Genomic DNA, 27,261 nt, shown 5'->3' with positions numbered 1-27,261 from the left:
AGATCCCTGCTGACAGTGACTGACACTATCACATTAAAAAAAATATTCACATCTATTTTCTGGTTCATATGCAGATCTGGCATTCATTGTGAAGCTGCAGTGATATGCACACATATCACTTCATCTGTCAGTACCTCCTCAATCTTTGGTTTCCTAGATACTTCTTTGCAAGCGTGGCCAAACTGCCTCATGCCATAGAGTGGCTAAAGGAATTCAAAAGGAATTAAAAGACAGGTGGATGAAACCCATTTTACCCTTCTCACTGAAGCACCTCAGAAGCTCTTACTTGTGGCCTGAATACCCTCTGCTATTAATAATAGAGTAGGCCCTTAAAAAATCCTTTCATCCCATTTCAGTGCTTTCTCTGATGTCCCTTGTTTTTCTAATATTGCCAAAAGTAACATTTTTAATATATTCTCATTTTACACTACCTCTATTTGCCCTGGAATAACCTGCCTGATAGAGATGAGATGAAGTGAAAAGAAACTCTACTCCCCCTGTGACTTGTGCCACTTGCTGTTTTTTAGCAGTTAAGGATGCAAACTTTCCTGGTGTTTCAGGGCAATTAAGGTCTTCACACGCTCCCAAAAGTTCTTCACTACTGAGAATCAATTCTGAAAAGTGATGACGGTTCATGCAGTGCATCTTTGTCTCAAAGCTACTCCCAAACAACTCCAAAGTATTTCCACAAAGGAAGTGTTAAATGAACACACTTTTTTTCCTTAGAAACTCCACAGCTAATGAGCACAAAACAAGGCAGAGACTAAGGCTTGTGAGGAGCAAGTCTGCAAGCTGTGTGTGCAACACTGAGCATGCTCCTATTTATATTCTTAGGCAGAATCACAACCTGGAATTTCTTTTTACTTTGAAATTGCAGGCATTAGCAAGTTATACTCACTCAAGGCTTCTCATAAAAACCTCTGTTTCCATCCTAGGACTGAATTTTGTTTCAGTGGTTACAGACTGCCAGTTGGGCACCTCAGAAAATTTTCTGGCCCTTCTGGCATGTGTAAGTGCACACACGTTCATGCACAGAGCTCTAACACCAACATTTCAAGCTAAACAGGAGGAGGAGGGTGACTTGGCATCAGAAATTAGGGAGTTGTGGTGGGAGAAACCTGGAAAGAATAAAGAATCAAGCAGACATTTTCAGAAGCTAGTGCTTAGCCAAATTATTATCATATGGTATAGAAGGGACACAACTTTTTAACATTCAGGGAGTCCCAAGTCAGTGGCACAAAGCAGCTGTCTTTCTTTTGAGTATGTTCACAGTCAACATTGCTGCAGAGGTGACACACTATTAATCAATAAGCAAAAACAGGCCACTGCAGTTATGGCTGGCTTGTAGTCTCCATTATACAGCTTATTCTGTAAGCTGTTCACATAATTAGAGGAGTATTTTCCAATATATACAAAATTCCATATGGTGTTTTATGAATAGTACCATGGGAACTCCTTTAGAGAATTATGACAATGTTTTTGTTTTGTTTTATTTAATTGTTAAAGTTCACTGTGAGACCATGAACAATTCTATTTTAGAAAGAGATACATATGTTCTCTGTTTCTAGTCTGATTCCCACAGTTTTCTCTTGGCTTCCAAATCCCTGAAGAGATCTGACTGACACCAGCCGGTAAGGGCAGAGATTAATAACTGGAGGGCCAGCCAATGGATGATGCATGATGCCTTTGTCAGGTTTTGCTGTTGAATGAAAAGAGAACACTGAAAATACAGTTTCCATGCCACCTTTCAACCACCAGCAGGAGTGAAATTTCCGAAAGCAAACAACGCACACCAGAGGCACATGGGCAAAACTTGGGGTGTGGAGTTTCTAAGAGCGAATGCAGAAGCTTGTTTATGGAATTAAGTGTTCTGCCAGCTTCACAATCTAATTAGCAACTGAAAAAGCAAGTCATTTAATGGAGTCACAGAATCACTGGATGGTTTTGACTGGAAAGGACCTTAAAGACCACCCAGTTCCAATCCCCCTGCCATGAGCAGACACCTTCCACTAGACCAAGTTGCCCCACAGCCCATCCAAACTGGCCTTGAACACCTCCAGGGATATGTCAACCACAGTTTCTCTGGGCAGCCTGTGCCAATGACTCATCACACAGTGAGGAATTTCTTCCTAATATTTAAACTAAACCTGCCTACTTGTCAGTTTAAAGCCATTCCTCCTTGTCCTATCGCTCCATGTCCTTGTAAAAAGTCCTTCTCCAGCTCTTTTGTAGCCCCTTTAGGTACTGGAAGAGCTCTAAGGTCTCCTTGGCACTGTCTCCTCTCCATGCTGAGCAGCCCCAACTCCTTTAGCCTGTCTCCAAGCCCTCTGAGCATCTTCTCAGTTCTCCATTATAAATATCCTCATACTTCTCTGACAGAAAGTCTAAATGATATAATGAGACACTTGGTATTCAGATCCACACTGTCATTTTGGAGAATGGTATGGAAATGCCCTGTCTGACAGAGCCAGTACTCCCTACTCTAGGACAGCCTACCCCAGGCAGGAAAAGGAGGATGTACAAAACACTTTATGGATTCATAAAAATAAGAAAGGGAAAACATCCAGTAAGTGCAAAACCCTAGACTTCTTCAAGAGCAAAACTCTTCTGAGGTACTCTTTAAGGTCCTTTCTGCTCATGAGCTTTAAATATCCAAGAAAGAAACAAAAAAAAAATTCTCTAAGTATCCTCAGCAGCTATAATTTAACATATTGCAAAAAATAACATTGATCTGCTATTTTTGCCATTTCTTTCAGGGGATTTTTTCAGTACAAGTAAACTCACAGCTGGCAGATTTTGAGGGAAACTTGGCTGAAACCTTTGTCCCATTGCTAGTTTTCCCACTGTAATCACCCTTTACTCTGAGAGAAGCCATAAACTGGCATGATCCAGCCCATATCCACAATAAGACTTCACACTACACTATCTTTTGTTTAAGGGTATTATCAAGTTCAATATGAAATCACTAACTGTTACCATTCCCATTTTTTTAAAGTTGTTAACCTGAGGTATGGACACAAATACAACACAGCATTTGCTTTACATTATAAATTGACTCATGTGACAGCGACAAAGCTCCCAGGCTAATGGTCTGCTCAGGGGACCACTTTGCTGCTGACAAAAAGCCCCATGAAAGCCAATTCTACTGCGGTGAACTCTATAAAGGCCTGTCAGCCTGGCTCACAACTACCGACATGAATTACCTTTATCCAGATGCAACACAATAAACCTATTAAGAAGCTAGACAAATTTCTAGACTCTTGATGGACTTCTTTTTTATATACTCACCATGTTTGCTGGTCAGTAGTACAGCTACTTCAACAGTATTTCTGCCTTATTTATTTACTATGCAACATCCAACTTAATAGCTTGTTTCCCCATCTTTGGGCCAGAGGCCAAGGCAGATGTTTGCCTGACACCAAATCCTATTAGAGGCTGCAGTAATACAATTGTGTGTTAAAGATAAATATTTTATAGCCTGCATTTGCCACCAAGCATCATCATTCCCTAGGCATTTAGAGGCAACTATCTATTGGCAAAGAAAAAATAGTTATCTAGCTGGCAACTGAAGTCAGTAGCTTTTTGGGAGTTAATAAGCACCAGGATTGCTTTCTAAGAACTGATTAAATGCCATTCAGTGCTGTGTGGCTGTATGAATTCAAATGTAACTGTTTCATTTGATAATCTCAAAAAGTTGCTTTGGAGATGGCAGTGTTTGGTGTCAGAAACATGTGGGAACAGCACTAGAGCAGGACAATTAGACCTTAATGAATCAATGCTAATCTCAGTTCAGGAATCAAGGTTCAAGGAATACAAAAAACTTGTACCAGTGAGAATATTCCATATTAGAACTGAGATGCAAAGAAAAGAGCAGAGATTTTTTAAGTATCCTGTCTGGTTCCTTCAACTAGTAGTCTACTCCACCACTACATAAGAAATGGCCTCAAAATCTTTTGTTCAGTTCTGGTAAGAAGATATACGTAGCTGCTCAGCCTAAAATAAATTGCCGCAGCTACTCATCTACCAACCCAGGAAGATATTGCACACATACTAATTGGTACAATAAAAGGTTTTTACCCTTTCCTAATAAATGTTGACTATCTCTATACAAAGATGCATTAATTCAAAAATAGCAAGTAAATGAAAAAAGGCGGTAAACCAAATAATTAGAATAGAATTGTTTACTGTACCAAACAAATACGTATATTTATTGTCACACAGAAATATATTGTTCCTAGCTGTCCGCTCATCTATTTTCTGCCTAGTTGTGTTTCCCTGGCTAACAAAAATGTTTTGCTGGGAGGGAGGGCACAGGGAGCAAGGCAGAAAGCAGGGAGACTCCATGGTTTGCATTTGACCTTGAAATCCTCTGTCAGCCACATCAGTACAGAAGGGCCATGAGGAGTTCCCAGCATTCCTCTCACTGTACATTGAATTATATTGCTTGGGAGAGTGAAGGGACACCACATTATTTCACCTTACTCTTTGCTGCTGCACTAGAGCAACCTTAGAAAGCCACATACTATTTTTTCTAGATCTGCTTGTCCAGGATAAAACTGACACCTACAAGCTCATTGCAATAACATATCTCTTTCACAAAAGTGCTCCTTGTCACTGCCCCGACTACGTTAGCAATAATTTTAATAGGAAGTCAAGCAGTATAACATGAAAGGCAAAGAGGATTCTGAAGCTCTGTGAACACATTTAATTTACTTCCCAGTTGCAGAGCTTGCAGTCTTGTTTATTTTTCAAAGAAATGATGTTACTCAATTGAATTTCACTGCAGGAGAGGCTGGATTCTCAGCCTAGAGAACTGTCACTGCCCTTGTAATTGTGATAACAATGCCAAGGCAGACGTGGAGGTGAGAGGGGATAAACCTGGGTTCAGATGTCTTCAAGCATCAGATTTGACACTATGAGCCAAAAAAAAAAAGGGAAAACAAAGGTAAGGGGAAAGAAAATGCCCTGGAAACAAAAGAAATGTGGAAATGCTGGGTCTGGTATTCCTTTGCTCCTCCTCCTCCTTCCCTAGATGAAGCTTTAAAGGACTGATTCCTTCTCATAGTACATCATCACCTGCTGAGATTTCAATTTTTCTGCTTCATTTTTATTTTGTACAGCTTTTATACTTCTAGCTCAAGCAATCCACACCTGGCAGCCTGAGATGTGGAAGTCTTGACATCATCATGGAAACTCAGTCATTATTTTTGAGTGCTCTTTCACAGCTTCCTCTTCGGTAGGGCACTTAGAGTGATGCTGATACTGCTAATGCTGGTTGATGTTGTGCCAGATTATCATTTTTTTTTTTCTTTTTCTTGAGGCTGGGAGGTCTGTTTTAATTAAGGACCCATGCATATAACCCTGTTTTACTCTCACATCCCAGTGGAACTCTAATCTTCACATGCAGGTATAAGGATGCTAAATTAGGAAAAGGGCAACAAGCAGGCAGTCTTTTAAACAGCTCTTTAAATCACTTCTGAATCTGGAAAGTGAGAGAGGACATAACCACAATATTGAATTGAATGTTATTCTCCCTCCTCTTTTTTCTGCAAGAATGTTTTAAAAAAGCAATTTGCAAGTGCAGATACACCCCCATCTCCATGAGAGTACTGACAAGAGACACCTGTCCCTGCCAGAAGTGACTCTGCAGGCTGGGCCATTTTACAAGGTGATGGCGAAGCACAGAAAGTTTGGTGCTCAGGGGCAGTTAGTTTGCTTATTGAAATCAAGAGCTGCTGATTTTGCCAAATTTCACAGTACATCATGTGAGCACATTTTCTCTTGAGTTGTCTATACTTTTTTTTTAGGCCTGGTTTGAGATGTATATCCAGGTATTCAAATGGCTCTCACCACAATCATATCAGTCTTTCTCACACTATTTCAAGCACATTTGACTCCAGTCCCAGCTGGAAATACTAAAAAGTCAGATTTTTTCTGTCCTATTTTGAACTTCTGTTCTACAGAAAGAGGAACCAAGTGGGAATAGTTGGGGAGTAAATAAAGAAGAGAACAACAGAGACACCTATAACTGGTCAGATCCCTGCTGACAGTGACTGACACTATCACATTAAAAAAAATATTCACATCTATTTTCTGGTTCATATGCAGATCTGGCATTCATTGTGAAGCTGCAGTGATATGCACACATATCACTTCATCTGTCAGTACCTCCTCAATCTTTGGTTTCCTAGATACTTCTTTGCAAGCGTGGCCAAACTGCCTCATGCCATAGAGTGGCTAAAGGAATTCAAAAGGAATTAAAAGACAGGTGGATGAAACCCATTTTACCCTTCTCACTGAAGCACCTCAGAAGCTCTTACTTGTGGCCTGAATACCCTCTGCTATTAATAATAGAGTAGGCCCTTAAAAAATCCTTTCATCCCATTTCAGTGCTTTCTCTGATGTCCCTTGTTTTTCTAATATTGCCAAAAGTAACATTTTTAATATATTCTCATTTTACACTACCTCTATTTGCCCTGGAATAACCTGCCTGATAGAGATGAGATGAAGTGAAAAGAAACTCTACTCCCCCTGTGACTTGTGCCACTTGCTGTTTTTTAGCAGTTAAGGATGCAAACTTTCCTGGTGTTTCAGGGCAATTAAGGTCTTCACACGCTCCCAAAAGTTCTTCACTACTGAGAATCAATTCTGAAAAGTGATGACGGTTCATGCAGTGCATCTTTGTCTCAAAGCTACTCCCAAACAACTCCAAAGTATTTCCACAAAGGAAGTGTTAAATGAACACACTTTTTTTCCTTAGAAACTCCACAGCTAATGAGCACAAAACAAGGCAGAGACTAAGGCTTGTGAGGAGCAAGTCTGCAAGCTGTGTGTGCAACACTGAGCATGCTCCTATTTATATTCTTAGGCAGAATCACAACCTGGAATTTCTTTTTACTTTGAAATTGCAGGCATTAGCAAGTTATACTCACTCAAGGCTTCTCATAAAAACCTCTGTTTCCATCCTAGGACTGAATTTTGTTTCAGTGGTTACAGACTGCCAGTTGGGCACCTCAGAAAATTTTCTGGCCCTTCTGGCATGTGTAAGTGCACACACGTTCATGCACAGAGCTCTAACACCAACATTTCAAGCTAAACAGGAGGAGGAGGGTGACTTGGCATCAGAAATTAGGGAGTTGTGGTGGGAGAAACCTGGAAAGAATAAAGAATCAAGCAGACATTTTCAGAAGCTAGTGCTTAGCCAAATTATTATCATATGGTATAGAAGGGACACAACTTTTTAACATTCAGGGAGTCCCAAGTCAGTGGCACAAAGCAGCTGTCTTTCTTTTGAGTATGTTCACAGTCAACATTGCTGCAGAGGTGACACACTATTAATCAATAAGCAAAAACAGGCCACTGCAGTTATGGCTGGCTTGTAGTCTCCATTATACAGCTTATTCTGTAAGCTGCTCACATAATTAGAGGAGTATTTTCCAATATATACAAAATTCCATATGGTGTTTTATGAATAGTACCATGGGAACTCCTTTAGAGAATTATGACAATGTTTTTGTTTTGTTTTATTTAATTGTTAAAGTTCACTGTGAGACCATGAACAATTCTATTTTAGAAAGAGATACATATGTTCTCTGTTTCTAGTCTGATTCCCACAGTTTTCTCTTGGCTTCCAAATCCCTGAAGAGATCTGACTGACACCAGCCGGTAAGGGCAGAGATTAATAACTGGAGGGCCAGCCAATGGATGATGCATGATGCCTTTGTCAGGTTTTGCTGTTGAATGAAAAGAGAACACTGAAAACACAGTTTCCATGCCACCTTTCAACCACCAGCAGGAGTGAAATTTCCGAAAGCAAACAACGCACACCAGAGGCACATGGGCAAAACTTGGGGTGTGGAGTTTCTAAGAGCGAATGCAGAAGCTTGTTTATGGAATTAAGTGTTCTGCCAGCTTCACAATCTAATTAGCAACTGAAAAAGCAAGTCATTTAATGGAGTCACAGAATCACTGGATGGTTTTGACTGGAAAGGACCTTAAAGACCACCCAGTTCCAATCCCCCTGCCATGAGCAGACACCTTCCACTAGACCAAGTTGCCCCACAGCCCATCCAAACTGGCCTTGAACACCTCCAGGGATATGTCAACCACAGTTTCTCTGGGCAGCCTGTGCCAATGACTCATCACACAGTGAGGAATTTCTTCCTAATATTTAAACTAAACCTGCCTACTTGTCAGTTTAAAGCCATTCCTCCTTGTCCTATCGCTCCATGTCCTTGTAAAAAGTCCTTCTCCAGCTCTTTTGTAGCCCCTTTAGGTACTGGAAGAGCTCTAAGGTCTCCTTGGCACTGTCTCCTCTCCATGCTGAGCAGCCCCAACTCCTTTAGCCTGTCTCCAAGCCCTCTGAGCATCTTCTCAGTTCTCCATTATAAATATCCTCATACTTCTCTGACAGAAAGTCTAAATGATATAATGAGACACTTGGTATTCAGATCCACACTGTCATTTTGGAGAATGGTATGGAAATGCCCTGTCTGACAGAGCCAGTACTCCCTACTCTAGGACAGCCTACCCCAGGCAGGAAAAGGAGGATGTACAAAACACTTTATGGATTCATAAAAATAAGAAAGGGAAAACATCCAGTAAGTGCAAAACCCTAGACTTCTTCAAGAGCAAAACTCTTCTGAGGTACTCTTTAAGGTCCTTTCTGCTCATGAGCTTTATATCAAAGAAAGAAACAAAAAAAAAAAATTCTCTAAGTATCCTCAGCAGCTATAATTTAACATATTGCAAAAAATAACATTGATCTGCTATTTTTGCCATTTCTTTCAGGGGATTTTTTCAGTACAAGTAAACTCACAGCTGGCAGATTTTGAGGGAAACTTGGCTGAAACCTTTGTCCCATTGCTAGTTTTCCCACTGTAATCACCCTTTACTCTGAGAGAAGCCATAAACTGGCATGATCCAGCCCATATCCACAATAAGACTTCACACTACACTATCTTTTGTTTAAGGGTATTATCAAGTTCAATATGAAATCACTAACTGTTACCATTCCCATTTTTTTAAAGTTGTTAACCTGAGGTATGGACACAAATACAACACAGCATTTGCTTTACATTATAAATTGACTCATGTGACAGCGACAAAGCTCCCAGGCTAATGGTCTGCTCAGGGGACCACTTTGCTGCTGACAAAAAGCCCCATGAAAGCCAATTCTACTGCGGTGAACTCTATAAAGGCCTGTCAGCCTGGCTCACAACTACCGACATGAATTACCTTTATCCAGATGCAACACAATAAACCTATTAAGAAGCTAGACAAATTTCTAGACTCTTGATGGACTTCTTTTTTATATACTCACCATGTTTGCTGGTCAGTAGTACAGCTACTTCAACAGTATTTCTGCCTTATTTATTTACTATGCAACATCCAACTTAATAGCTTGTTTCCCTATCTTTGGGCCAGAGGCCAAGGCAGATGTTTGCCTGACACCAAATCCTATTAGAGGCTGCAGTAATACAATTGTGTGTTAAAGATAAATATTTTATAGCCTGCATTTGCCACCAAGCATCATCATTCCCTAGGCATTTAGAGGCAACTATCTATTGGCAAAGAAAAAATAGTTATCTAGCTGGCAACTGAAGTCAGTAGCTTTTTGGGAGTTAATAAGCACCAGGATTGCTTTCTAAGAACTGATTAAATGCCATTCAGTGCTGTGTGGCTGTATGAATTCAAATGTAACTGTTTCATTTGATAATCTCAAAAAGTTGCTTTGGAGATGGCAGTGTTTGGTGTCAGAAACATGTGGGAACAGCACTAGAGCAGGACAATTAGACCTTAATGAATCAATGCTAATCTCAGTTCAGGAATCAAGGTTCAAGGAATACAAAAAACTTGTACCAGTGAGAATATTCCATATTAGAACTGAGATGCAAAGAAAAGAGCAGAGATTTTTTAAGTATCCTGTCTGGTTCCTTCAACTAGTAGTCTACTCCACCACTACATAAGAAATGGCCTCAAAATCTTTTGTTCAGTTCTGGTAAGAAGATATACGTAGCTGCTCAGCCTAAAATAAATTGCCGCAGCTACTCATCTACCAACCCAGGAAGATATTGCACACATACTAATTGGTACAATAAAAGGTTTTTACCCTTTCCTAATAAATGTTGACTATCTCTATACAAAGATGCATTAATTCAAAAATAGCAAGTAAATGAAAAAAGGCGGTAAACCAAATAATTAGAATAGAATTGTTTACTGTACCAAACAAATACGTATATTTATTGTCACACAGAAATATATTGTTCCTAGCTGTCCGCTCATCTATTTTCTGCCTAGTTGTGTTTCCCTGGCTAACAAAAATGTTTTGCTGGGAGGGAGGGCACAGGGAGCAAGGCAGAAAGCAGGGAGACTCCATGGTTTGCATTTGACCTTGAAATCCTCTGTCAGCCACATCAGTACAGAAGGGCCATGAGGAGTTCCCAGCATTCCTCTCACTGTACATTGAATTATATTGCTTGGGAGAGTGAAGGGACACCACATTATTTCACCTTACTCTTTGCTGCTGCACTAGAGCAACCTTAGAAAGCCACATACTATTTTTTCTAGATCTGCTTGTCCAGGATAAAACTGACACCTACAAGCTCATTGCAATAACATATCTCTTTCACAAAAGTGCTCCTTGTCACTGCCCCGACTACGTTAGCAATAATTTTAATAGGAAGTCAAGCAGTATAACATGAAAGGCAAAGAGGATTCTGAAGCTCTGTGAACACATTTAATTTACTTCCCAGTTGCAGAGCTTGCAGTCTTGTTTATTTTTCAAAGAAATGATGTTACTCAATTGAATTTCACTGCAGGAGAGGCTGGATTCTCAGCCTAGAGAACTGTCACTGCCCTTGTAATTGTGATAACAATGCCAAGGCAGACGTGGAGGTGAGAGGGGATAAACCTGGTTTCAGATGTCTTCAAGCATCAGATTTGACACTATGAGCCAAAAAAAAAAAGGGAAAACAAAGGTAAGGGGAAAGAAAATGCCCTGGAAACAAAAGAAATGTGGAAATGCTGGGTCTGGTATTCCTTTGCTCCTCCTCCTCCTTCCCTAGATGAAGCTTTAAAGGACTGATTCCTTCTCATAGTACATCATCACCTGCTGAGATTTCAATTTTTCTGCTTCATTTTTATTTTGTACAGCTTTTATACTTCTAGCTCAAGCAATCCACACATGGCAGCCTGAGATGTGGAAGTCTTGACATCATCATGGAAACTCAGTCATTATTTTTGAGTGCTCTTTCACAGCTTCCTCTTCGGTAGGGCACTTAGAGTGATGCTGATACTGCTAATGCTGGTTGATGTTGTGCCAGATTATCATTTTTTTTTTCTTTTTCTTGAGGCTGGGAGGTCTGTTTTAATTAAGGACCCATGCATATAACCCTGTTTTACTCTCACATCCCAGTGGAACTCTAATCTTCACATGCAGGTATAAGGATGCTAAATTAGGAAAAGGGCAACAAGCAGGCAGTCTTTTAAACAGCTCTTTAAATCACTTCTGAATCTGGAAAGTGAGAGAGGACATAACCACAATATTGAATTGAATGTTATTCTCCCTCCTCTTTTTTCTGCAAGAATGTTTTAAAAAAGCAATTTGCAAGTGCAGATACACCCCCATCTCCATGAGAGTACTGACAAGAGACACCTGTCCCTGCCAGAAGTGACTCTGCAGGCTGGGCCATTTTACAAGGTGATGGCGAAGCACAGAAAGTTTGGTGCTCAGGGGCAGTTAGTTTGCTTATTGAAATCAAGAGCTGCTGATTTTGCCAAATTTCACAGTACATCATGTGAGCACATTTTCTCTTGAGTTGTCTATACTTTTTTTTAGGCCTGGTTTGAGATGTATATCCAGGTATTCAAATGGCTCTCACCACAATCATATCAGTCTTTCTCACACTATTTCAAGCACATTTGACTCCAGTCCCAGCTGGAAATACTAAAAAGTCAGATTTTTTCTGTCCTATTTTGAACTTCTGTTCTACAGAAAGAGGAACCAAGTGGGAATAGTTGGGGAGTAAATAAAGAAGAGAACAAGCCTGATTATTTCAGAAACCTTTGCCACATTTGGTCTGAATTTGGGTTGCCCTTTGAGAGAGAGCTTTATCTTTATCTCCCTGATTCATTCCTTTCTCTTACTGCTTCCTTATTAAGAAGAAATCTTTCCAGGGCAGAATGCCTTATAATCTGAAGCTCTCAGATGGTTGAAAGCATAAAGTGTAATGGGATTTCAAAAGCACTTGGGCATTGGTTGATGTATATGACCATTTAACTTGGTGGTTAAAATCTCCCTTGACTTCACCAACTTTAAGGAAATCCTGCTAATGTATTTCTGCTGTCCATAGGGCAAAACAGGGAAAACACTGTTTTCCTACAGCTTGAGCAATGCTAAAAGCACAAAAGGTTCTTGAAATACAGTTCTTAAGGAGTCATACACTGACCATCTGAAAACACCCTCTGTTCCAAAGCACTTGAAATGTGATCACAGGTTGGAAGTTAGCTGGGAAAAAAAATGCAGTGAATGATTTTAAACAAAGAGTAGCTGTTGGACTGAAGCCTTCTTAATTTTCCTTCTACAATGCAGCTTCCAAGCACAATAAGACTTTAATCCATACTTGTAACATAACTGTGACATGGCTGTGGAGATCTAGAAAGACACACTGTGAACAGTTATTTTCTTCTTAGATTCCTTTTTTTGCAGTTGGAATATTTTTAAACCTGAATTTCACTCCAGTAGATGAAACTCTCATATCCCCTATTTCCCCAGGGGATTGCATAGAATTTTTTTTTGTTCCTTCCCACTCTCATAAATTGTTACAAACTAATACAGGAAACAACAATTATTCAGCCTTCAGGGTTCAACTTCTGGAGCTGCACTAGCAAGAGGGAAGTTACTTCACGTTCAGTACATTACATTTTCTGCTGTCATAGCTCAGGGCAAGGCTAAATCTGGCCTTGAGTTTCATTTTAAATGATGTTTTAAGTTGGTGTATTACAGGAGGAAAAAAACCAAACCATTCTTGCATACACACACAGAGAACTACAAATGTAATCTCTTTTGGTCAAACAAATGCCATGAAGCCTTGGCAATGTTGTAATTTTGGGTGCATAAAAAATAAATTTCATTTTACTCCAAGTCTTTATTTAATATATCCAGCCTGATAACTAAGGATGTATTGGCTGGAATGACTGATATGTGAGGTTCAGTTATGTAAGTGTCTGGTGCCAGGGACGTGCTCCCAAACAGGATGCCTGACTTGCAGCCACTGCTACACAAGAGCCTGACTCCCCTCCAGGTTCTTTGTCAGCACTGCCCCCTTGTAAGGATGCCCCCAGTTCTCTGGGGCATCTCAGGCAGCTGCATTGAACTCTTCTGTTCTGGTGGTCTTCTGTCAGAGCCAGGCAGAAAGCAGTACTTATGGCTCTGTTCCTGCCCCTTGCAGACTTGCTGCACATATGTGGTCAAATCTTGCTCCTTCTCAGAGCCTCTGGCAAGCTGTCTAGAAATCAGTTTAAGATAATCTATGGAACTTTTTCTGAGACTGTTGTAGCACTTAGCAAAAGAAAGCAGTCACATATCTAATATACAGACCAACTGTTATTATTTAAAAAGTCAACATATGCCAGGAGTGACTGCACAGACCATGTCCCTCTCATCTGCTTGGCCCCCATGCAAAATGAAGATTGGTCCAGTGACTCCTAAGGTCCTGATGTTGTTGACTTCTGGTTTTTTGTGGTCTTGAATGCAAGTATGTACACGTGAATACAGCCTTTGGAAAAGTGAGGCTTTAAAGTGTCTGTTGTTCAAGTACAGAAAGAATTTTCTTTTTGTTTGCCAAAGCAGACGAGTAACTCCCACAACCTTATTTCTGTGCTTTAGCAGGGGAGCATTCATGGAAAGAAAAGCATGCACAAAGCTGCTCTAGCAGCTCGGTAATACAACACAGGAATAAAACAAGCTGTGCTTACATTAGCCCGCAGTCTGGGCTGCATGGAAAGAGCTATATACAAAAGTGTAAAAACGAAAACCATATGCACCGTTTTACACGTTTCTCCAGAACCCCTCAGACAGCACTTACATGCCATGTTATTAAGGCAGAATTATGCTCTTCTGAAATAAATGAACAGAAAAACACAGGGACTGAAATAACAGAAAGAAAGAAGTATCAGAAAGAAAAGGAAGAAATAAGAAAAAGAAAGAAAGAAAGAAAGAAAGAAAGAAAGAAAGAAAGAAAGAAAGAAAGAAAGAAAGAAAGAAAGAAAGAAAGAAAGAAAAAGAAAGAGGCATAAACTTCAGCAATAAATAAACCTTTTCTTGACCCTAAAACTAAAGTTATTCCCCCAATCAATAAACCTTTTGTACAAGCTCTGTCAGATCAAGAGAACTTGCCTGCCTGAAAGCAGCACATGGACATGCAAGTTCAATGCTACCAGTCCATGTAAGTACAGATGTAGGCAAAGCTTTTCAAAATGACAAATCTACCTTTGTTTTTCTACCACTTTAAAGCATGATTAAAACCAGACAAAATCTGGAACATTAAAGACACTCAGACAGCTAACTTCTACTGAGATGAATACTTACTGGCATCCATCCTGGCCTAATTTCTTTTCTACAACAATATAAATGAAAGTACCTGTCCATTTTTCTATTTTCTCCACTCAAGTAATCACTTGTAAGAGCTATTGAAAGAGGTGTGTACACGTAGAAATCAAAATAAAAAATTAAAGAAAAAGTTCAAATCTAACATTAAATAAATTACTGCATCTCTGCTTTAAAACTAAGCTAGCTTTACACATTTTAATTTTCTACTGCTAGCTTTTATTCACTGATCATCAGTGAAGAGATACACTCTACACAGAGAGGCCATGGAAGTTTTCACAGCCAAGCATTTGACCTTTACAGGCTTCTTATTATTTAATTATCTTTGAGACATGTCCTAATTTCCTCTTTATTAGAGATGCCTTACATCTTCAATAGCAAAATCCTGAAATAATAATTTTGCCTGCCATTATGGCTTGGGAAGAAGGGTTATTATGCAAGAATTGTTTCAGACACTTGCAGAGAGAAAAAAGGTCATTACAAGTAACATCTAGATTTGAAACAATTGGTCTGACTTCCTGTTCCTTGGAAGTGCTGTAGCTCTTAGCAGCAGCAGGCAGAAAGCTGCAGTTAACATTTAGGGAGCAGTGTACCATAGGATCACGTACAAACATTACTGACTGAAGCTGAAAGGGATTTAAGAACCAGGAGGAATGTTTGATCTGGTAGGAGTTGTCTGAAAAGGCAGACACAGAGATAAACTCCAACACTGGAACATGCTCACCCTCTTGGCTCACTTCACTGGGAAATGAGGCTGTTCATCAGTTTTGAGGAAAAACATGAAAAGATTAAGGGTTCACTGATAAAGCTGTTGTTGGCTTTCAGCTGCTAAAGTTTTAAGGGCTGTGTCACTATCTATCCAAAATCATCATCAGTGTTTTACTGAGAATAGCAAACAAACTCTGGATATAAGGAGTGCAAACTAATGTGAAAAGTTTCACCTCTGCACAGACCTCTTTCTAGTTCTAAATCCAGACTCAGACCATTCTCTTTTTTTTATTAAGCTCTATAAAGAGAACAGACTAGATTTGCACACGGGCTGGATGAAAGTGAAATCTCATCAAGCACACCATGACACCTGCTTGGAGTGGGGAATTCCTGCGGCTCACAAAGCTCAGGCAGAGGAAGTTCACCCCACACTTCTGTCTCGCCTTGTGAAACCAAACTTATCCGACTGGGCTGGATTTGGCTAGGATGGAGAGGGCAGTCTCCTGTCTTCTTGCCAACCTTCTGTATGGATAAGTTCAATTCTCACAGAGGACCCCATCAAACTCTGTGGCCAGCTGGATGTTTAAAGGAAGACACTTTGCAGTGCTGCAGCATAACCTGAACCTGCTCTGAGGATAAGCATTTTCAGTCAAGCAGACCTGTCAACAAAATGTCATTCATGAGATCAAATACACAAGGAAAGAAAAACCTAACACAGCCTGGCAGGGACTCATAAATGCACTTTTTTGCTTTCTACATGAATTGAGTGACTGTATCCTTTCTAAATACTACCTGAAACCTATGAGCTTGGCCACACTCAGAGAAGCTAGGTAAGAGCAGAAAGCAGGAAACAAAGTATCAAAAAAAGGGTCGGCAGCAACAAGAGAATAATCAAAAAAAAGCATCACCCATTTGACAGAGCATCAGACATCTGCTTGTAGAGGGGCATACAGAGCCAAAGTCAAAACAACTCTTTACAGAGCCAGCAAAGCTCTGCTATTTGTTTGTAGCACAGAGATCAATAACATCAAAAATTAGGTGATTTTCCTTCCTGGCACAGTTCTCATATTGCTGTATTTCTTTTTCTATGCAGAGCAAAAAAAGAGCTGTGAGTGTGGGCAGGAATGGGTTACTAACTAATTATCTGCAGAGGGTTACCACAAGGTGGAAGTGCTCCATGCCCCTCTCTGAAACAGAAGGGCTAAGATGACCATACTCATGCAATAGGGGAGAACTGAGCTCTTCCACAGAGCAGCTGGAGTCTCATTAGCAATTAAGGAGTTCTGATTCAGCAAAGTACTTGCTGAACTTTCAGCCTCTTTAGCCTAAGGAGAAGTTCAGAAAAGGGTAGCTGGGACATTAAAACCACCTCTCCTCCTTTAGAGTCCTGAAGATCTAATAGTACATGGGGGACTTTTAAGTCGAGTAACTGTGGCATTAAGAAGCTAAAAGCAAAGTGCAAGCCAGAAGAGATCACATCCCATGTTACTCTGCATAGTATCCTGACTCCTCAATATTTACATGATAACAATTAAGATTTTTCCAGACATTAGCAAAGCAAGTGTAAATAACACAAATGGCTTTGAGACTTTAAGTGGATCACACTTCTGTATCCCTCTCTGAAGTGGAAACTGCTAAAGTTAGCTTAAACATAAGCAGCAAAAGCAATGGAAGCAAATCTGAGCTATTCAGATGCTTGCTTTTCCCTTTGCTAAGAATAAGCTCAACACAAAGGCATTTTCACACAGTGCTGAAGAAGCCATTCTTGTCACCTCTCACACAAGGCGGGTTTCCAGTCCCATGCTTGTTTCTGTGCCCTGCAGTTTCTCCTTTGAGCTCAGTCCTATCATGAAGTGTTCCACTGCTGGTACCATTCCTGAGTGTGAAGTGCTGTCCTAGGGACTGCATGGGGTAGGTTACTTCTGGGCTATTGCAGGAAGGGCACTTGCCTTTTTGGTGTGTATTACCAGGTGCTGGAATTGCTGGCAGCCACTTATAAGTCACACTGGAATTCATCTTGCACTTCAGTGGAGGACACTACTTACAGCAGGGTTTTTTTACAGATGGCAGAGGGAGCAGAAAGAATGGTCGTTTTCTTAACTTAAGCATTGTCTCATGTAGAAGATAGGAATGAGATAAAACCTTGCATCCTATCTCGGGTGTTCTACATGTGTTTCCTGTCGCTTGCTGGGTGACAAGCGGGTAAACAGTGATGCTCTCCTCTCACGGACAATTGATTTTGCTTTTCCTTTTGATTTCTCAATGGCCCTGCACAGTCGAGACTGCCTGAGCTCAGCAGTAACAGCTGCTGGAAGACACTTTGACTCCACAGATGCTCTTTTCAGGTTCTCAGATGTTTCTTGCTTCTACTGAGCAGACTTTTGGCCAAAATCTGTCTCAGATGTGCTGATTCCAGCTGATTCCTTAGCCTACTATTTTGCTTCACTAGACAAGATTGCTTTAAATAAATTACCACTATCAGGCAGATCATGGCAGATTGTGAAGCCACAAGGTGCTTCTCAAAGTAGTGTTTCTGTTAGGAATTTCAGAAAGTGCCACCAATGTAATTTACAAAAAGGTTAATTTATTATTAAGAGACTTTGAGTGTCCATTCCTTTATAACGTAATGAATTGTAATTTGGAAGAACGGGATATAAAAATGCTGTTAAAAGCTGAAAATTTTTCCAGAATAATATTTTTCCCTCTACCTGAATTTCCTGTATTATTCAGAAGTATAAGCTCTGACAGGCATTACCAGGCTATATTGATCCCAGGTTTACATTCAGCGTATGTAACAGGCACACATTTTGAAAACACCTAGCCCTTCAGTGATGATGACTCCACACCCATTTAGACAACAGGCCAAGTTGCCATGTCCCGCCCTCAAAATCTATGCTAATGTTCCTGAGTGGATTTAGTTATAGCTTTATCACATTCCAAAGCTGTATAATGGACAGCCTCACAATTTATGAAATTAACTGCGTGTTATCAAACTGGGAATACAGATGCCTTTTTCCATTTTTCTCCAGTTTTCACTAGAATAATGGAAGCCAAATCATTCCAGGCAAGCACTGCACAGTAATTGCAGTTGATACTGTCATACAGAGCCTGCAATGATTTGCTGGCTCTGAACAGCTCAGTCTGTTGAAACATAGCAGATAAGACTTGGAAAATCAGCAGTCTTTCCATCCAACATGTTTATTGCTGAAGTAAAAGCTATTGCCATTTATTTTGGTGAGTCCTCACTCGCAGGGGATGTTTGCCTGAAGCAATGACTGCACAGTTTGGCTTTATGAACTTATCATTACGATCACCATTATCAATTTTGTACTTTCTACTACTATCTGTGATTATTAATTAATGCTTCATTCATTTTCCCAGCAGTTCTATCACCCTCACAGCATCTCCAGAGAAATGTCACTCTCCTCAGTTTTACACAGTGAGCAGCTGAAGCATGAGCCTAGGCTGGGGAAGAATTAACACATCAATCAGAATTCAGGAGTTCTGGGCTGCTGGTCTGCTTCTCAGATCATTGGATCCTACTTCTTCCTGCATCACAGCTATACTTTTCAAACTTGTTCTTACTGTAAACCCTACGTTAGTGGAATAATAAAGGGAGATATTTTAGGTAGTCTTGCCAAATGGAATCAAATGAAATGGCAGCTTGCCTCTGACAGTCAACACAACTCCTTTGAAGGTTCCTCACCCTGCACAGACAGATCTAAGGCTCCCATCATGTGTAACTTGATTTATTTGTTTTGTGTTGCAACTTTACACACTGGTTCATAAGCACTGTCAGGTTGCCTTATCCTCTTTACTTGGGCAGTGAAAAAAAATAGTAACACTACAGTACCACAGTATTTATGTACTTACAATCTAGCAGCCATGTCTTACCAGACTTCATGAATACACTAGAAAGGTTCTGAAGCATTAGAGTTACACAAAACACCTGGCTGTTTATTTTTGGTTTTTTTTTTTCAAACAACCTGTTGAAAACTAGATGGAGGAGAAAGGTACCACCTTGTTAAGGCTATTATAGTGATTTTTATGGTACTTATACAAATGCTGCACTTTTCTGGACAGATTCTAGCCAATAAGCTACATTTTCCTACTTAAAATTTTACTTAAGTCTGTTTCAAAATTCATAGCTTGTACTTACACAGGTTTTTTACACTACATCTTTGTGTTGATATACAGCTGCCAGTGGATAAAGTGATTCCCACCTGTGTAGCAAAAGAAAACTTCCTTGTTTCTGAATCACAGAAACCCTGAGTGATTCAAGGTCAGCAGGGGATATATCGAATATATCATGGGCTCCATATTGTGGACTGCTCTGTTTATCATGCAGTCATGAAGGTACAGCAGAGCAAACCCAAAAAAATTAAGATTGCCTTGAAGACAATCTGACATGCTTCTCACCCTCACCATTCCCTTGATGCTCAAAGGCAAATTAAGAATGCTTCTTTTCTTTTTTCTCTATCTCCTTGTTTTTACCTACATTAGTGCAATTAGGCCAAGAGAAAAGTCTGGCTAGAACACTTAAGCATCACTTTGAAAACAAGAACAATAGTGACAGTGCTTTAAATGTGTTTTCTGCTCTAAGAGCCTTACTGATTTCTTTCCTGTGACGGGAAATTTTGAACTGAAGACATTCTTCAACAAGGAGAAAAAGCTGCCTTCAGAAGAATATCTTAAGCTTCTGTGGTTGTTGTAAGTAAAAAATCAAATTACTAAAGTAAACTAAATGGAAGTAAAACCGCATTCTATAAAGTAAGACTTCAATTTCCTAAGTTAACATACTTCTAGAAGTAACTACCGTTAGTGTTGCACAGCTGCAAACAAGACAGAACATCACATTCCCAGGTTTTAAATTTAAAACACAGTATTACAGCAGTTTCCATTTCTGCATTAGATAAACTTTAGTGCTAAAATGGAATATTGGGATGTTAATGACTTTGCTTTAGTTAAGACCTAAACTTTTTAATTAACCTGCCAAGACAAATTACAGCCCCTAGCTCTTAGGTAACTATTGCAGACAGCTGAGACTCAACACCAATGCCTCTGTTGGGAGAGGGATTAATGGCAGCTTTGGAATGAGTCTGCTTTTTTCTGCAAAGAAAAAAAGTCCATTAAACACTGCGGTCAGAAGAAAGCTGAGTGCTAGTTTTATGGACTAATGTTTAAATTACAACCAAATGCATTTTGGTATATGAACAGTTTAAGCAGGTCAAACAAACTTAAAATTAAATATTACTGAATCGGAAACAGATTTACCTATTTACAGGGTGGAAGAAAAATACTCAGTGTGCTGTCAGGCACCCACTGGCAGCATCTTTTCTGCCTCGGACAGCAACAACTCCATGCCTGTGAGCTGAACTGACAGGGCATTTTACTGCCAGAGAAGTCAGAAGATGTATTTAGTTAATTTGTTCTTAAGCAATCTCAGCTTCTTTCTGTTAGCAAGGAGAAACACAGATTCCTGTGGTTGCTACTGCCAAAGGCCTACAGCGCCCTTTATTGGAGTTTTAACCCCAGTACTCTGCCTGAACTCCAGCTTGAGTGATTTTGATGGTGTTCAATGGCAGAACTGCCTGTCACATAGAACTGTGGAATAGTGCTACTGCCTACTCTTCAATCACTCCTACACCTCTGCTCCAGAAAGGGAAAAAAGCCTATCAAACAAACAAAAATCAAACAAAACCAACAAAAGCCAACTAACTAAAAAGAAAATCAAAGTAAGAAAATAAAGCAAGGATTTTCCAGCTTGTAATCCATGTTTGGCACTGTGCAGGATCTCGTTATGATTATAGTTACTTAAAAGACCTACAAAATACTTACTCAACATTTAGGGTCTAACAGTATTCAGCATATTGCTAAATACAATCTCCTCCAAGCATTTTCTCCAAAACCACACAAAGCCATCATGCAATTCGAGTACGTGCGTTAATACCTGGCCCCAAGGCGTACTTAGGAGTTTAGGAATAATAGAGGAAATCCTTACCAATAGCAGTAGTAAGAAAAGAAACCACTTCCGATTCCTTGCCATCATTGTAGAAGGCTAAATGCCATATTCCTGAATCTAAATACTGGATAAATCCTGTCTCATGGCTTGCCAAGGGCACAAAAGCTCTGTGCTGCCGCTGAGGTCCTTCCAAGCTTCTCGCCTCCTGGGTCAGCAGACGTCTTCCATCAAGGAGCTCGACAAAGTCAAACTGAAACATAAGAGGGAGTGATGTTTGTGTGTTTATCAGGTATCCTCAAGCTTAGTCTCTAATTCTGGGTCTGCAAAAGCATCATAAACAGGATTTGCTCTGGTAACTCAAGTACTTTCCTGGACTACCTGCAAGTAACCATTTTGTTTAGTATATTAATGTATTTTCTTGTAATTTTATAAATCTTGAAATCATCTTTGTTTAGAAGGTGAATTGCAGCATATTGACCTTACTGAGGTGTTCTCATTCTGTAGAAGTATAGGCAGGAAATAATGAGATCATGCCTCAACTGCACTGTAAATATGACACTAAGCAGCTTATTTGTTATCTTTTTTATGTCTTGGCTAATATGAAAAATAAGACAGAAAAATATATCTAGCCCAACTGGGTTGTTTGCTGGAGTTGCTAGGGGTCACCAAGGGAAAAGTAAAAAATATTTTAAAGTGAACTCTGGTAGAGGTTTTGCAGAAGTATTTTGCTTAGCCAACAAGGATTTTATCTTAAAACAAAAAAGTGGAAAAAGTGGTTAAAGGAAAGGTGGTTAAAAGATCATTAAAAAAATGAACATGGAAAAGAGATAAATAATATAGAAAAGTCTCATTTAAGGAGTGGCTCTAGGTATTTTCTTCAAAAGGATGCATTTACTTTTTGCAAGGGCAACTTCAACTGAACGACTGCTTTGCTTTAATACTAGTATTGCAACTCCCTTTAGTCCTCTATTTAAATAACCTTCCACTGATTTTCCACAATAACTGTACTTTGTCTGGTATTATATTAATGAGATGATGCAGATATAAGCCTAGAAGACATCACAAATGTTAAATGAACCTCATCTAATCTGACTTGTATTGTGTTTAGATGACCAGGACACCTTGCAAGCAGAATCCAACAGCTGAGGCACTATTTAGCTTTTCTATTCCCTGACATCACTTGGCTTTGCCTCTCTCATCCAGCTGATCAGGTAAGTTTGTGATTTTTTTTGGAAGGAAGAAGAAAAACAGGCAGAAAGAAACAACACCACCTATTTCTGAATCCATAAATGTTGCTGCACTGAATGGTTGCTGAGTGTTAGTTGATTGTGGCATCAATATTTAGGCTGCTTATCCCTTTTCACTTTACTGCAGCAAAATTTGGGTGCCTGTTATTAAGTTGTCTGGTATGGTCTTCAAAGTCAACCAAGATATGGACTTGATGACATGTTCTTTCCTATGTAGGAAATGTTAAAAAAAGTTAAGCTACTAAGTTAAAAAAAGAAGTGTTTATTTCCAAGAACATTTTGAGCAATAAGCTATGTATGACATAGCTCGCATACAAAATGACGAAATTCATCCCTAGATTATTGTAATTATGTATTTTTAATTATTTATTTAGAGGAAATTATTTTTGATCTTTGCTTTAACTTCTATTTTCTTTTGGCTGTATTTCAGTATACAGATCACAAATTTGGTGCTGAAATGTCTTTTTGAGAATGTAAAAGCTGCCATACTGCCATACTGCATACAAGGTCATTCCTTTTGGGTGTCTATACAAGTTAGCTTTGTTAGAGACAGAGTTTCAGTTTAGGAAAAATATGACATATATATATAAATTATAAAAATATACAATCTAAAATCTAACAATACAAGGCAAGTATAAATTCTAAACACTTGCAATTAAAAATGTGCATTTCTGTTTCAACTGTGTCCTGGGTGACATCAGCCACAGCACTGCCAGCTGGGCAAGGGAGGGGACTGTCCCACTCTGCTTTGCACTTGGGCAGCCTCACCTCGAGTCCTGGGGGCTGTTTTTGGTGCCACAATATAAGAAAAACACTGAGCTCTTAGACAGTGTCCAAAGGAGGGCCAGAAGGATGGTGAAGCTCTGGATGGGAAGCTGCATGAGAAGTGGCTGAGGTCATTGGTCTGTTCAGCCTGCAGAACAGGACACTGAGGGCAAACCTCATCCCAGTCTGCAACTGCCTTATTGAGGGGAAGTGCAGGGGCAGATACTGATCTCTTGTCTGTGGTGATCAGTGACAGGACTTGAGGAAACAGCCTGAAGCTGAGTCAGGAAAGGTTAAGGCTGGATATCAGGAAAAGGTTTTTCACTCATAGTGTGGCTGAACACTGGAACAGGCTCCTCAGCAAAGTTGTCACAGAAGTGTTTGGACAATGCTTTCAGGCACATCTTGGGGTCTCCTGTGCAAGGCCAGGAGTTGGACTTAATGATCCCCATAGGTTACTGGCAAGTGGTTGGTTTGAAAGATACTTTGGGACCCAGGTCTCTGTAGCCACTCTGAGCATAAACTACTGCCAGGCTGATGCCTCCTCAGGTCTCAGTGTGACCATGGCTGACACAGCTGAGCAGGACAGTGACAGAGGACATCATCATGGTGTCTGGGTGCTGGGAATGTCTCAACAGAGCTTGAGTTTGAGTAAGGAACAAGTGAACTGGAGAAGGTAAAACCAGTAAGAGAAAACCCAAAGTATTTCCATATTAATTTTGGAGCATGATGGAACAGCTTGACTCAACTTTTAAAACAGAATTCAAGAACCCATAGATAAAAGTTCACTTCACCGAGCGCTGCTATGTCCATGGCAGCTTGAATTAGTTTTCTAGAATCACTGGATTGCAAGCAAAGAGACACTTCTAGGATGCAACCTGCCTCACTGTAAAGCAGACACCTAAGAAATATCCTGTGGACTGTGCTTACAAGCATCCACTTCCTGCTATATTTTAGATGTAGTGAGATGAAAACAATTTCAAGGCACTCAGGTACAGTGAGCTGCTGCTGTTCTACTTCAGTCTGGGTTATGCTTACTTGGGGCCTTCTGCCAAAAACAAAAGGTTTTTTCAATAAATATTTGCAAGATGCTGCTGCAGATGTTGATGACTTTGGCCAAGCTACTAGTTACTAGTTGTAAATATTAACTGAACCACAAATGGATTGGGCGTTATTGCATTTGAATACATTCAAAGATTTTTAATAGGCAATTAGTTACTGCTAGCAAGGAAATAATTGATAAAATACCATGTTAATCAATTCAAACTGTATAAATGGAAAAAAGCCCTCTGCAAGCAATGATGACCTATCCCTAAATTTCATGATTTATTAAAATGAGTTTAAAAAAGGATTTGATCTAGGAAGATTAAATCTAATAGACCATAACAAAATTGTGTAACTTATTATGATTTGTTGAGAAAAATGAGAAGAAATGCCTTTTGTTAATAGTAAACTATTATGATTTGTTGAGAAGAATGAGAAGAAATGCCTTTCATTAATAGTAAACTATTATGGGCTTCTGCATGATCTATTTCTAAGACTATAGAAATTTGGAACTTACATTTTCTTCTTACTAATTAGTGACCATAGTTGTTGGCAATCTAAAATAGAAAACAATCACCACAGCCAGAGAATGTTTCCCAAAGAGAATTTGGAATAGTTTGTTATTTAAGCATGGATAGCCATGACTTTGAGCATTGTATTGAGTTTGCATGGCCAGGTTTTGGTAGCAGGGGGAGCTGCAGGGGTGGCTGCTTTGAGAAGCTGCTGGAAGTTCTCCCTGGATCTGACAGAGCCAATGCCAGCCAGCTCCAACACAGACCTGCCACTGGACAAGGCTGAGCCCCTCAGTGATGTTAGCAATTGTCATCTCCTTGATAACATATTTAAGAAGGCAAAAAAATTATTGCACAGGAGTAACTGGAGCTGAAGAAGAGGGGAGTGAGACCAATTATACAGACACGAAGGTCAGTGCAGAAGCAGAAGCAGGAGGTGCTCCAGGTGCTGGAGCTGAGATTCCCCAGCAGCCTGTGGCACAGACCATGGTGAAGCAGCTGTGCCCCTGCAGCCTGTGGAGCTCCAAAGCGGAGCAGAGATCCCCCTGCAAGCAACCTGGCGAAAAGATCCATGCAGGAGCAAGTGGATGCCTGAAGGAAGGCTGTGACCCCATCCCAAATCTGTGATGGAGCAGGCTCCTGGCAGGACCTCTGGCCTCATGGACAATGGAGCCCACACTTGAGCACATCTGCTTGCAGGAATTATGATCTCATGGGAAACCAATGACTGCACTCCGTGGAAAAAGTGAGGTTTATTTGTTAAAGTTTAGGTTTTTTACTTAAACAATTGAACTTATCTGTGTAATAACTTCTGTTCCATAACAAAATTTAAGATGATAATAAACAAATAAAATTAATACAGAGTTCTGATCTAAAGTTAGTACTATGGAATCATGACCTGAGTTTTTCTTTAACTAACACAAGATTTTTTAGTTATAAATGTTTGAATCTCCCTGTGAAAAGAGACTGATTAGAAAAGGGCAGTAACAGCATTACTGTGGCACTGGAATTATCGTGTGCTGGTCCTACTGAAATATTTTAATTTTGCAGGAAAGTACACAGAGAAGCATAGATTTATGAATCTCTTTGACAGAAATAAGTGGGAGGTGTGTTAATATGTACAAAATACCATATTATCCACAGAGATCATAATAAACATATTTGTTTGTTCAAAAACAAAAAAAGGTGGGATATTTCTATAAATCTCTAGTATTTTCAGGTAATAGTAGAGGGCAAGGGCAAGATACACTACCATAAACCTGCTAATTCTTTGATAACCTGCTGATGCAAGTGAGAGTAAGATACTTTGCATTGCCAGTGTATTATGCCCTAATGTATTAATCAATCTGGGTAAGAGCAGCTTAGAAGCTGAAACAGAAAGGAGAGGAAAAAAAAGTATAAATTTCTTACTTAAGGGGATGGTTCTTCAGAGCTTTTCTCACAAGGTGATTTTTTGATATGTTTTTTTATCAAGGTGTATTTAAAAAAGCATCTGCTTTCATTTTAGTCCTACAGAATAATAACTTGGATCTTGATTTCTACCTAAGTTGGTGGCTTTCTGTAAAAAATTGCTTTGCTTTTCTTATACACTAATTACTGGGCCCTGACAAACCTCAGTCTAAGCAGATAGCCAGCATACATCATGTGAAGGGTTGGCTCAAGGCATTCTGACATGGAAGACAGAAGTGAATCTTTCTCCCATAACGGTGACCAACTGGGGTCTTGCTGCCCTTACCATGAGACAGGAAAGGCAGTGGCTGAAAGAGAGACAGACCTGATGTATATGAATCTGCTTAAGAGAAGATTTCTTTGGATGCAGTTGGCGTGTGGCTGCCTTTGTGCAAAGCACTGGATGGAGAAGGTGGTATCTTCTGCTGTTTGGAGCAACCAGCTGGTAGCCTCAGTGACCACCAGCCTCACAAAACCCTTCTCTTCTGCTGCCTCAGGCAACTGCCTGCTCTTCCCCTGCCTACAGCCTACCAGATTAATTTGTGTAAATTTTTCAATTATGTCTTGATTCATGTTCTTTGGATAAATGATCTTGGGCATCTTGCAAGCATGCAACAAACTCTTGAAAGAAATAGATGAAATAATACATCATACAAACATCAATTTGAGACAACACAATTTAGTAAGTGACACATAATTTAATTAAGGAAATAATTACCTGTGTGTGTGATGGTGGGAGTCCTTTTCTGCCATAGATGCCAACGAGAGCAGCCTTTCCTAAAGACACATTGAATTTCAGATGCACTGGGTGGTCGATGAACACCTGAGATCTCCAAAAGATACCAGGAGGGATCTTCTGTGTGGCTCGTCTGCCTACATCAATTTCTCCGGAGTCTATAAAACTGTCGTCTGGAAAGAAACTACTGGGCTTTCCTGCCAAAACACAGGAACAAAATTCTTGAATTA

At 39.8% G+C, this 27,261-nt stretch overlaps 1 protein-coding gene across 4 annotated transcripts in view; it reads right to left on the bottom strand.

Moving 5' to 3' along the window:
* TENM4 (teneurin transmembrane protein 4) overlaps positions 1-27,261 on the bottom strand; it is a 605,662-nt gene that overhangs the window by 156,692 nt on the left and 421,709 nt on the right. For all 4 annotated transcript variants that reach the window (XM_031066102.1, XM_031066104.1, XM_031066103.1 and 1 more), the window contains 2 exons: positions 27,014-27,228; positions 21,318-21,528 (listed from right to left, as the gene is read on the bottom strand). In XM_031066102.1, the coding sequence (XP_030921962.1) occupies positions 21,318-21,528; positions 27,014-27,228 (426 nt within the window). The remainder of the gene's footprint in view (positions 1-21,317; positions 21,529-27,013; positions 27,229-27,261) is intronic.

Source organism: Geospiza fortis, unplaced genomic scaffold, assembly GCF_000277835.1.
Source record: "Geospiza fortis unplaced genomic scaffold, GeoFor_1.0 scaffold16, whole genome shotgun sequence".
Taxonomy (NCBI): domain Eukaryota; kingdom Metazoa; phylum Chordata; class Aves; order Passeriformes; family Thraupidae; genus Geospiza; species Geospiza fortis.
The sequence above is the reverse complement of the archived record's forward strand: the minus strand, read 5'-3'. Positions and strand labels throughout refer to the sequence as shown.